This window comes from Lepidochelys kempii, chromosome 2, assembly GCF_965140265.1.
Source record: "Lepidochelys kempii isolate rLepKem1 chromosome 2, rLepKem1.hap2, whole genome shotgun sequence".
NCBI classification, from domain to species: Eukaryota; Metazoa; Chordata; order Testudines; family Cheloniidae; genus Lepidochelys; species Lepidochelys kempii.
Window position 1 is genome coordinate 30,370,611 of NC_133257.1, and position 13,374 is coordinate 30,383,984.

General features: G+C 38.6%; 1 protein-coding gene across 5 annotated transcripts in view; it reads left to right on the forward strand.

Moving 5' to 3' along the window:
* Positions 1–13,374, forward strand: part of CSMD3 (CUB and Sushi multiple domains 3) — a 1,204,651-nt gene that overhangs the window by 1,120,251 nt on the left and 71,026 nt on the right. For all 5 annotated transcript variants that reach the window (XM_073330296.1, XM_073330291.1, XM_073330295.1 and 2 more), the window contains 3 exons: positions 66–239; positions 7,723–7,905; positions 10,790–10,966. In XM_073330296.1, the coding sequence (XP_073186397.1) occupies positions 66–239; positions 7,723–7,905; positions 10,790–10,966 (534 nt within the window). The remainder of the gene's footprint in view (positions 1–65; positions 240–7,722; positions 7,906–10,789; positions 10,967–13,374) is intronic.

Here is a 13,374-nt window from a genome sequence, read left to right on the forward strand (position 1 = left end):
GTAAATGTAAGACGTTTGATCGGTGATTATAATATTTTTTTATCTTCAATAATTATGTATTGTAGTGATTGACTGTGGCCATCCTGGCATTCCTCCTAATGCAGTCCTGTCTGGAGAGAAGTATACATTTGGGTCTACTGTTCATTATACTTGCACAGGAAGGCGATCACTATTAGGCCAATCATCTCGCACATGTCAATTAAATGGACATTGGAGTGGATCTCTGCCTCATTGCTCAGGTACTGCTTTTGAAGTATGTGAACATGCTCTTGAAAACATTTTAAACTTCCATAGGTTTTGGTGGAAGTCTGTTTGCTTGTTTTATTATTTGAAAAACAAATAAAATATTAAAAATATCCATCAAAAATATGCAGTTGGTAGCAGTGCCATAAAAATAAGTAAAATTATTTTTACAAGCCAATCCAGTAGGAAAACTGAACTCTATTAATAACATTTAATATGAAGGGAAATGACATGCTCAATGGGACGGGATAAGTGACCATTTGGCTTTGAACATGTATATTTTTATTGTATGCACATTGCTGATAAGAATATTGGTTTCCAGAGGATGACCTCCTGCACCGTTATTTCCTCAAGATAATGGTTTCAATTTTATATAACTTGAAAAGTGACTCATGATTTGATCTCACAGCCCTCAAGTTAAGTCTAAAATATGTATTGCATCTGCCCTTTCTGTACCTCAAGCGCTCTAACTCATTTCGAGCATGGGATGAGGTTGTTTTGGTTTTGCATGGTAACTAGTGAATCATATTGAATGGAAATGGGCCCAAATCACAAAAAAATGAGATCCTCATTTTGAACATACCAAAGCTGAGGAGTGCTCCAATCCATGCTTTTGGTTTAGTCCAGTACACCTAGAGATAGGCCAACTGAGAAGAACATATCTGAGACATACACAGAGTTAAGGGGCTTTTAGATCTGGGGTTGTACTTCAAGCCCATTTCTCATCTTCGCTAAGTTTTACTTCTCAATAAATACACAAGTTTATTTTTTCTCTTGGCAACATCATACTTCCATCACATAAGTTACAGCAATCAATATTTTCATCTTGGAGCATTTTCAGATCTATATTGCTTTGATTATAAGAACATAGCTATTTTAATGTTCAGGAACTAGGAAGAAGCCATGGGCCATATTCTCTCCTGAATTCTGCCTACACAGAAAATGATGTGCTAGTCTGACATCCTAGACTCTGCTGCCATCCTAATCTCATGGCCAAATTTGATATAATTCAGAATAGCCTTTGGCTTTTTAATAATATTTCATTGTCCCCACCTTTTATTTCTCTGGCTATTTAGACTATAAATTCTTAATTTTAGGCACTCTGTTAATATACATTTGTACAGCACCTAGCACAATGGGGCCCTAATTTCAGCTGGTATCTCTAGTATTACTAAAATAGAAATGATAAATAATTATAATGAAAATAATAATTTTAGATGAAGATCTTGCTATTAAGATCCAAAAGGGAGCCTGACCACAAAGAAAATGGGCATGTCATGCCTGAAGTCAGATTGCTTGCTTGCTCACTTTGCCTGAACCAGCATAGTAATGATGTGATAAGTCAAATAACTATTATTTTCAGTGAGTCAGGGTTTACTCAGGGGCTAAGCCTGTTCGTAAGACATCCGGCAGGTAGATGTGGTTAAGAGCACCTGTTGATGTTGTTATCCTGCTCCATCAGTTCCTCTTCTTCCATAAATCTTCATTTATCAACATAACATGTGATTGTTCATTTTTATAATTTTTCACCTAATTTCACCCAGGGTATATTCTCACAGAAATCAGTTGGAGTATTGCCACTGACTTCAATGGAAGCAGGTTCAGGTTCCTGTTGCATATGATTAGAGCTGCTCATCCTGTGAAAAACAGCAAGGAATTTGAATCTATTTATAAATTTGAAATGCAGACTGGATTCGCCAAACCTAGTTTTTTTTTTAAACCAGGAGAGTGAGTGTGTGTGTGTGTGTGTGAACAGAATCAACAGAATTAGTCTTTGAGTTTCTGGATTTAAACAAAACTCCAAACTTAAAAATATCCAAAGAGTAGGGTGCAGACACACACAGAATTAGACTGTAAAAATATTCACATACATTTTAGTGAACATAAAACGATAGTTTTTTCACAACTCTGCGGATATTACATTTGATAATTGAGATAAATACTTCAAAATAGTATAAATGAATAAATATATACAATTTTAAAAAAAATTAATTAAGATGTTCTCTCACTCTCACGCATATTGTGAGGAAGCTCAAAGGTCAAATCAGTGTCTAGGAAAAAATGAAGCCAACTTCTATAAGAGAAACCTTTATATACTTCTGCATTTGCAGAGATTCAAATGTGGGTCACATTGAGCAAAACTCAGATTTGTTATAAAGTGGGCAGAACCTTAATGATGTCACCCACTTATATTAGATCTGAAAACAAAACACCACTAGCTCTGGCAACCTGAAATTATGTGAAGTCATTATTTCTCACTAATATTTTCTATAACTTTAATTCCATGTTTCATAAATAAATAAATAAAAGACTTGGACCTGGTGCCTAGGTTGTTTCATGGAGCATATTAGAAAGCCATACAAAAAGAGACAGAAAGTGAGAGGATTCACAGCACTTTTTAGTATAGGCAGGAATTCACATAGGTTTGTCATGTGTTTCCTGAAGCAGTCTGTTGCTTGGCCATCTGCATTTTAAATTATGCTTCAGATCCAGAGCTAGTAGGAGTTGAGTTGTCCCACTGACATCAGCTGATGTTTTTTGACAAATACCTTTCAGGAATCACACACGTGTCATCTGGAGAGAGCAGAGTTCTTATGGAACTCACAGAAACTCAAAATTACTGTTACATTCAGCATAGTCACTGCCATGCATTTAAATAAGCTGTCTGGCCATGGATACCTTCAATAAAAATGGAAAGCCAAATTCTCTGCTGGTGTAGTTCTGGTGTAACTCTAGTAACATCAGTGGAGTTATGCCAGCAGAAAATTTGGTCCAGATGTGGGGGCAGAAAGTATCTGCATATAGACGGAGAAAATCATGGTTGAATCCCTGCAATTAGGAGGTCAACATAATTATTGTCTACATAACACTATTGGAGCCATTACCACTGTCATTTTATGATAAAAATAGTCACTAACACATGGTCTTTTTGCTAGTCCACTCTAACATTCCATCAAGCTGGACTGCGATTAACCTCCCTTGGAAGGTCAAGGTAATCATTCCTAGACATTTTTTAACAAATAGATTTAAGTCTGTATATTAGTAACAAAAAGATGGCAAATCAGAGCGCATAATGGGATTAATTTATTAGGGAAAGGTATGACACACCTTTGTAAGGCACCAAGCCCTTTTTTACTTCAATCACAATAAAAGTTGTAGCAGTAGGAGTAGTGCCTAGGAACTGGTTGAAAATGGGGATCATTGTACTAGGCATTGTACAAATACAGAGTAGTAGACGCTCCCTGTCCTGAATGTTTTGCAATCTAAATAGACAAGATGAAAATGTAGGGGATGTATCCAAAATTAGGACCCTAACCACTTTAACTAGGGCACTTTTGGTGTAATGCCTAAAACATAGTGACCAAAATGTTCAAACTTGATGTCTTAAGTTAATCACCTCAATAAGCGGCTTGAATTTTGGAAATCCTGAGTGTTCAGAACCTCCATTGACTTGACTGTATTTTGGGTTTGGGGAGTTGTGGATATTCACCATCTTTGAAAATCTGGCTGCTCAAGTACTCTGATGATTGGGGTCATGGGAATCTAAATAAATAAATGTAGGTGCCCTAGAAAGATTTTGATACCTAAATTTAGAGGTCCAAATGTGAACATGTTGGCTATCATATCTACAACTAGCGCGTTCACTCATAAGAATGAGGAAATTTTCTAATGCTAGTAAGCACCAATGAATGAGAATAGATAGGGTTCTGTGCATTTTTTCCCACATGGCAGAAAGATCACATTCTAATAATACTACATTACCACGTTGGAAACTTTTCAGAAATGAGGGGTCAGTTCAATACTGTTTAACTTCATTGAAATCATTTTACTTTTCTCTAAAGCAGATTTTACCTCTTTTTGTGACTGTGTGTTAGAGGTAAAAGAGAATCTGTGTCCCTAATAAACAAACAAACAAACAAATAAAAAACCCTACAGATCCCAACCCCAGCCTTCTGGAGATGCACTACTGTTAAGAGATGCCCAGTGCTGCTGTTTTTTCCTGAGTTTGTGACAGGCATAGGAAGATAAACATGGGATGCAAAATACTGAATGGGTTAAACCCACAGACCAGCCCTGGATTTACTTAGCTACCTGGACTAGAATGAGTACTACTACTAATAATAAATTATTATTATAAAATCATAGATTATCAGGGTTGGAAAGGACCTAAGGTGGTCATCTAGTTCAACCCCCTGCTCAAAGCAGGACCAATCCCCAACTAAATCATCCCAGCCAGGGCATAAACATTGGTCATATATTATACATTTCTGTATAAATCACAAAGCAAAACAATCCAGTGCTTCCCGTATGACTCTCCCTCACTACTCAACTCAAAAGATGTTTCTGCTAGTGAAAAGAGGAAATAGGTAAAATATGTCTGCTAGTTCTGGTTTGCATTCAGCACCCTGCTGTGCTGATGGGGCTGGTTGGCAAGGGCTATCTCTCTGTCACTACCCCCCCCCCGCCACCTCTGATGCCCCAGTTTTTCCTAAACTCCACTGTGTCCATACATGCCAGGGATCTGTCATTCACTGGTCAAAATGTGAATGCACTGGGTTCTGACTGTTTCCCACAGATAACAGCATGTCCTTATGACTCTGATATTTAAGTTCAGTTAAATACCTACATGGGTTATTAGAGAGAGAGAGAATATTATTTACACCATTTATGAATACATTTTAGCACTGGCATGTATTTACCTATTTATTGCTAATATAAAGGCATAATTTGATGCTCTCTGGTAAGTGCATTTTACACTAGTTGTAGTTAAAGTTTTTACTCTAGATTTAAACCATTGTAAATGAAAGCAGAGTTCGGCTCAATAATGATATTATGATTTTCCTTTAGATCCTTGTTAGTGCAAGAGACTATACTTTTTATTATTTGTAAAATGTCACAAAATCCATGTGCTTTAGGTCTTTGCGCCAAAACCTCAGCTGCTGTAAGTTAGTATAGGCCCACCGAATTCACTGAAGAATTGAATGCCAATTTATACCAGCTGAGGCTCTGACCCGTTATTACATTTTTTGTGTTAAACTTGGTTACCTGTGTAGTCAACTGTTCTTTTGTCCAAAAATACTTCAAAGATATCTATCAAAAAGGACAGTGGCCAGGATTTTCAAAAAGAGGAACTTGTAAGTATCGTCCTAAGTCTGTATTTAGAAACCCTAATAAGTGATCTGATTTTCAAAAGTGCTGAGACACCAAGTGGTTACACTGGGAACTGCTTGGAGCTTCTCCCCCCCCCCCCCCCCAATCAGGACAGTTATTTAGGGTCCTAAATATGGATTTTAGACTTTTATTTCAAAAAATCTTAGCCACTATTTGTTTGCAAAACATTTATTTTGCGCTGTGTATATTAGAAATGGCAAAACTGTTAACTTTTTCCCACCATCTACTTTATAAAACATAAGTAGAATGTCAGCTGAAATGAGATTTTATTCAGCGTACTGTCTTTCAGCTGGAAGTAGCTGAAAACCATGACAAATAGTTGGTGTTGAGAAAAATGCTGACTAAAGCTCACATACAATGGCAGCAATGTTGCCTCTCCGGTGATAACATTAAAATGGGAAGTATGCACTTCAGTACTGTTAGAAAACATGTGTTACAAGAAACTTGAATGAACAGGAAATTCATCTGTAAGTCGGTGACCTTGGAACATCTCATTCTGAATGAAGAACCATGGGGTTTTTTTGTGGCTCTCACACCAAACTCTGGAACTAAACCCTAATACATAATCATTAGCCATTTAGCTCAGGTGTGTCCTAATGTAACATAAAATGGTATAAACTAGGGGGACAAGCATTTTGTAGCTTGGGAAGCCTGAGTTTATTGCACGCAGTAGGGGTCTTTGCATCCCTCCCACAAGCTCCTCGTATGCCATCCCCTCATCCCCCTCTATTTCAGGGATTTCCTGCAAGTCCCCCAGTCTCTTCCCTGCCAGTAGTTCTGCGTGCCACTGACTTACCTAACCTAGGGTCCCCCATTCACCCCACATGCCAATGGTTTTGTGTGCACTCCCATTCCCACTTTCTTTCAGGACTTCCATTCTCCCTTCCCCACATATCAGATGCTCTGTGTGACCACTCCCTTCCTCCCATACTAAGCTTCTGAATCCCCTCACCAGGAATTCTTTGTGCCTCATCATTACCCCATCTCTCCATTCAAGAGTTCTCACATTCTAGCCTCTTGGAAGGTCTCTCTGTGTGTGCCCCCATTTCCCTTTTCCCTCCATATTCCCTCCTCTATAACAGGGTACACCAATTTCCCTCTTTGACAGGAGTTGTTTGCCCCATATCCTTCTCCCCCATTCCCACCTTTCTCCCCAGGCCAGGAGCTCTGAGTGGCCTCTCTTCTCCCATTCCAAGGTCCCCCATTCTCCACCCCCATGACAGGAGTTCTCTATGTACCTCATTTCACCTGCCCCCCTGGTAGAAATGTCAGGATTCAATAAGCATGGAAAGGGTCTTCCAATTTCCTTGCCACTGGGGGTTTTGTGCCCCTATTCCTCCTCCACCCATTCTAGGGTTCCCAATCCTCCCCCATGGCAAGGTCTCTGTGTGAATCTTTATTACCCCCTCCACCCAATTTCCCACTGCTGCCCCCCCCCCATTTTCCCCTATTTTCTGTCTGTCCCCTATTTTCCAGCTGCCACCTTCTCTCCTATGCTAGGGGCTCTGTGTGGCCCTATTGCCCACTGACCCCTTTTTACTTTAAGCCCCCAAATATGCCCCTCCATTATTCTTTCCGTCTGGGAGATAAATCAGTCAGGTGTCAACATGTTGAACTCTTCTTGGAGGATAAGCAGGGGTATTGTTCTGTAGTGCAGAAAAGAGTTAATTGGTGCCATAAACTTGTTTGATCCACAGAAAATTGCAGAGGTACTTGAAGCTTTGGTTGTGCTAATAAAGTAGCAGGGGCTCCATTTGTCCTCTACTTTCCCTCTTTCGTTTTTTTCTGATTTTCCCCCAAATCAGTAGGATTCTGGCCATTAATGCCTAGAACATTCCTGGAAATTTTGGAATTGATTGGATGCAGCATTCAAATGTTATCACATTACATACATGTATAAATGCAAACATGGAAAAGCCATCAATTTGAGTGTAAGGCCTTCACAAGCTTGGCCAGTTACCTGAGAAACATATAATTTCTGTGTGCTGTTTACGCTTCACTTAAATCTTGGTTACAAAGGTATCTTTGTAGCTACCAAATAATTTAAAAAGCCAAGTAAAGGGCCTGGACCCAGATTTTTAAAGGTATTTAGGCTTGGCTTTGCTCAGTGTTGCAATTCCTAACTGATTTAAGAGCTCAATCTAATTTTCAAAAGGGAAACAATGGGAAGCAATGCCCAAATACCTTTAAAAATCTGGGCCTTATAGTTCAAGTCAGTAGCTGTAAAATAGTCCTACAGTACTGATATAGTAGTGTAGTGTATCAAATGTTATAGTCATGTGAAAATCTTTGTTTTATAAATTCTAGGTGACGCTGCTGGTTCTTGTGGGGATCCAGGAATCCCAGGCCATGGTTCTAGAGAAGACAGTGATTTTAAAATTAAAAGTACTGTACGTTTCAACTGCGAGATTGGTTATATCCTTCATGGATCAGAAGAAAGAACATGTTTGGGAAATGGAACCTGGACAGGAAGACAGCCAGAGTGTAAAGGTAAATCACAAAAGGAAAATATATTTTATGTATATATCCTTAAAATGAATGTAATGTCAGTGAAAGGTTGCCAGAGTGAAATCCCTGGAGGTTAAACTGCTTGATTTAGCCACAGGATAGATAGAGTACAGGCAGTGGAAGAGTAGTCTTCTCCATATCTGCTTACAAGTGTACCTTTATAACCTCTACTTTGCTCTGGAGGGACAACATCTAGCATTGAGCTGACTGCTCTTCCAGCAGTCTTACATTTCTCCTCCTCCCCCAAGCCAGAAAGCATTGCCCTCTTCTTCCCACCAGCCAGGCAATCATGCCATTTCTGCTGTAAATGCTGACCACAATGCCAATTGTATGTCATAGTTCTTGTGACGCAGATACTTGTCCAGTGGGTACTGACTCGAGCCCACAAATCTTTTCACACAGAGACTGAAACAGCTATAAGATAATAATGGTTTTTGGTCACCTGGGTACAGTTCAAATCAATAACTAGAGATGATAAATTCATAGCCTTTTGAGACAACCATTACTTTCTCTCTCCCATCCTCCTTCTACCAGTTTGTACCAACTACATATTTTTTTCCTAGGAGGAAAAAATAGGTAAGCCCTGTAGACCTCACTTTTTTAATATTGTTTTTTTCCTTTGACAAATGCTTTCCTGGTTGCTTCATTCCTAGTTACAGCTATTGTAAATATGAATACCAGTGGAAGGAGAAATTCAATTATTTTTAGAATTTCATTATACTACATATAATATGTCATAAATGATTAAACTATAAATTTTGTTTACTGATTAATATATGTTTCTCACTATTAGAAAATGAAAAACCCAATTTGAGTTACTTAAAACGAATCACTCTAGAATTGTGGAGCAAGATGTATTACCATAAAAACAAGACCTAACCAGATATTTATGGAGAATCATTTATGGTACTTCAGTCATCTTGATTTCACACATAAGAAGTAATTCCCAACAGACCCTGTTTGAGAAAAAAGCTTCCTGAATAGCAGAAGAAAATTTAAAAGCCTCTTTTCTCTTATTATCCACTTTATTATTATGGATTGTTCTGTCTTTAAGAGATAGCCATCTTATTTTGAAGGAGACAGCTTAATTAACATTGTCTGGCTATAACCAAAGAAGGACAGAGCACACTTGTTATGGATTTAATCAGGCCGCAACTTTATTATTAGATGTCTGGGACTACCTGGCAGATAACATTGTATCGTGCAGGTAACCCCCTGTTTATTCCGTAATTACCTGGGGGGCTTCCACCAGTTCCCCTCTTTTTCCAACCAGGTCCTTACTATCCACCCCCCTAGGAGGAGGGTTAAGGTGGGCTATAAGAAAGGGTATTGGCTCCCTGCCGTTCCAACCATAGGCACCCCAAACTGGTTAATATTCTGTTCCTTTAACCAGCACCTCCTTTTTAAGTCCTTTACCAGGCCATTTATCTGGTAACTGGATGCCTTCCCTATGGAGTACCTGCACTGGATATCCGCCACAAGGAGGCACCAGTAATTAGCTGGGCTGCCTTCTCCACAAACCCAGTTGGGTTCCCAGACACTTTTCAATGGTCTCTTGTACAGCAGCCAAAAAACAGGTCACCCCCAAGTCTGATAGGTGAACCCCCATCCTTCCAAATGAACTTGGTTGCCCCTTGCACTATGCAAGGATCATCGAGAACTCACGCAGATGGGTTGCAAACACCATGTACCACAGCACCCTTCCCTTCTTGATGGGCCATATCGGTGACCAGCATTCCGGGTCCTGAAATTGGAAGAACTCTTTACAAACCTCTTCATAGCACAGCCATGTGCTCAGAGCCAAGGATTTCCATGCCACCGCCAAGAACCACATATGCCACGGCTTCGTAGCACCAGCAGCATCTACTTGAGTTCATTGCTAGCATTAAAGCATTCCCCCAGCATTTTCTGACCTTTTTCCCTCTCCCACCGCATCATAAAGCAGTGCTGCCTTCCTTCTGGACAATGCCAGCTTTAGGTGTGGTGTGGTCAAACCCACTTTTAATATTCTTCTTGATGAACAGATGTAACTCTGATACAAAGTAATAATAAATAAATAAATATCTTATAATCTGTAGGGGGACATAATCACCCAAACTGAGCTTTCTTCCTTTGTATTTTGACCTTTTCTACTATCAAACTGGATTGCCATCATATTATTTTACATTTCAAGATATCTAAGATGCTTTCTTATTAATTTATCTTAGAAATCCTCTTGGAGGTATGTATATGGAATAAAGACTGCTGTTGTCTTAACTTTGCTTATATTATATTGTATTATATTGTATTATATTATATTATATTATATTATATTATATTATATTATATTATATTATATTTATATTTATTAAAGAATGGTATTTAGGTGAAAAGCCATGTACTTCAAAGTTCGGAAATTCTAGATTTATAGTTGCTTGTGCAATGTTAATTCTTCATTTCAGCCTCCATCCTGTGCATTGAACGAGGCACAGTCCTGTGGAAAAAATAGTTTGTGATAATGTAATTAAAAATGGTATCATAATGCATACCCACAAGTGGACCGAATTGAGGTTTTAGGGGCAACCGTAAATCTGGCATTTTCTAGCTTTCCTGTGCTTGATTTTGCAACCTAAATAACTTTATTTTACCATAAGATTTTTAAGTGTAATTTCCTGTGTATTTTTCTCCAAGGAAAAAGATAAAAATAAATTATGGTATATACAATTGTAATAAACCATCGTCATCACATGTCGTCAACAGGATTTGAAAGCTAAATCTTCAGCTTTACCAAAGACTTCTATCCCTTAAACATGCTGGCAGAAGGAGCATTACCTGATTGATAATTTAACATTTTAACATCTTATACATTTAACATTTTATTTTATAGCTGTGCAGTGTGGTAATCCAGGAACAACTGCTAATGGGAAAGTATTTCGTATAGATGGCACAACATTTTCTAATTCGGTAATTTATTCCTGTATGGAAGGATACATACTTTCTGGATCTTCTGTAAGACAATGTACTGCCAATGGAACATGGTCTGGATCTTTGCCAAATTGCACAAGTAAGATTAATCTTCAATGAATAGTCTTCATGTTTAACCATAACTATGGCCCATCAGATATTGTTTAGTCTTTTTAATTAAATTCTTCATTCTTGTAAATACAGTAATACAGAATTTAGGTATTAACTGCCATCTGTTCCCTCACAACACTTCATAAACTCTTGGTAATTTACATAAAGTACGTTCAACCATGAAAATATTATGTAAGTGTAATATGAAGAATAAAATGTTTGAAGAAAGATGAGTTAAAACATACTGACTAGTATTACATTTAAAGGCACTTGTACATTCATATATTCTGCCCACTTAAACTTTCCTCTAACGGTAAAAAGTATTTTCTTGTGTTCAGATTTTGTGGTGTTAGTGTTCGGTTTTGTGTATGTTTTGTGTGATGCATCTGCTCATATGATAATGTGCTGGTCACTTGCTGAGCATGTTTCCTTTGTAAAACAGGAATAAAATACAATCGCTACTTGCTTTGCCATGAAAAAACTCATTTTCACTCACAAATGCATTCGCCTTTTTAATCCTTGTCTATATGGTTCATAGTTTTTACAAAAAAAAAAAAAGCAAACTGTGGAATAGTGTTTTTTTCTTATAACTTTGATTGTTTTAGCTGCCATTTTGTTTATTATTTATAAGTATTCTAAGTGGTTGCATAATATGTTTGTGGTGTGCATTTCAAATTTTTATTTGACATTTGAAAACTTCTGTAACTTCTTATACTATATTTCCTGCTCAGTGATTGCAATCTATAACTTTTCAAGTGTTTCTGTTGTAGTGTTCAAGTGTTATTGCGTGACCTTCGAAGATTATACATACAGTACTTGTGACATCACTTTATTTTAATGGAGTTATCAGTGGGTATCTACAATGTATTAACTGACCACAGTTTCAGAAAAGAAACTGCAGCATTTGACAGTTCTTGCAAGACAATATAGGAGTTCATGAAAAACTTGTTTGTTTTCCCTGAATGTGTGGCATATTGTTTTAGTACTATAGGTTCAGATAACAAAACCAAACATGCTTCAGATTGTTTCATTTAACTTCACTCCACACTGGCCTGTGCTTGACCTTTTAGAACATAAGAACAGCCATACTGGGTCAGACCAAAGGTCAATCTAGCCCAGTATCCTGTCTTCCAACAGTGGCCAATGTGAGTTGCCCCAGAGAGAATGAACGGAACAGGTAATTATCAAGTGATCCATCCCATTGCCCATTCCCAGCTTCTGGCAAACAGAGGCTAGGGACACCATCCCTATCCATACTAGCTAGTAGCCATTGATGGTTCTATTCTCCATGAACTTATCTAGTTCTTTTTTGAATCCTGTTATGGTCTTGGCCTTCACAACATCCTCTGGCAAGGAGTTCCACAGGTTGACTGTGAGTTGTGTGAAAAAAATACTTGCTTTTGTTTGTTTTAAATCTGCTGCCTATTAAGCACTTTTCAGCAATTTCTCATTCTCTCTCTCTCTCACTCACACACAGAGAGAGAAAATCCTCTCCTTGGAAGTCATGACTGATAGGCTAACCTCACCAATAAGACCTCAAAGGAACTGAAACTGATTTTTGGCACCTATTTGTAAGTGCTAGAACTGCATTACAGCCCCATTCTTTCTGCCTCTGTGAGCAGTTCTGTGCAGCTCTTCTCTGAGGAAAGGTTACAGACCCTTGAGTTCAGCAGCTGTCCTCCCCGTATCCTCCTTTTCCCATTTCGCCTTTCTCAAATTGTCCTCCCTATACCTCTAAAAGTTGCCAACCCAGACATCAACAGTCAAACTTTGCTATTGCTGCATTCAAAACAATTCAAAACAGGGATCTGAGTTTTCCTTAAAAAATTCAGTATGACCAGGGAGAGTCTCTTATGCTGTGAGTGGATGAGTTGAAGTTGGTTTCTCACCAAAAGTTGTCTGTCCATTAGTGAGGCAAGTGCTCAGTTTATCCATGATCAGAAGAGAGGGAGGATTTTCATTCAAGAGAGCTTTGATGAAGGTAGAGCTTGTAGGACATCCACCCAGACTCTGGCTGGAGAGGATCCACCTAGCAGTTATGAATCTGCTGCTAAGCCATCAAATCATCCATCCCTTCCGGCGATATCAGTCACTCCTAACACAGCTCTGCCATTCCTGGCTGTGATAACACTTAATACCTTGGGAAATCTCCCTAGAGAGGAGTTCATCTGACCATTTTGTTTCTCACCTCTCTTCCTCCAACATGTTCCAGCCTCCTTGAAAGAACTGTTTGAAGTGGACATTGCTGCATACTAATTGTACACAAGGTCAGTTCCATTACATGGGTCTCTCAGCCTGGGAAAGATAGATCTAGTCAACCCCTCCAGAGAGACTCTGCTGTGTCACGCACAAAACAGTCCCTCTCTATCCTCCAGTGGTCCCCAGGATAGCAGTGAA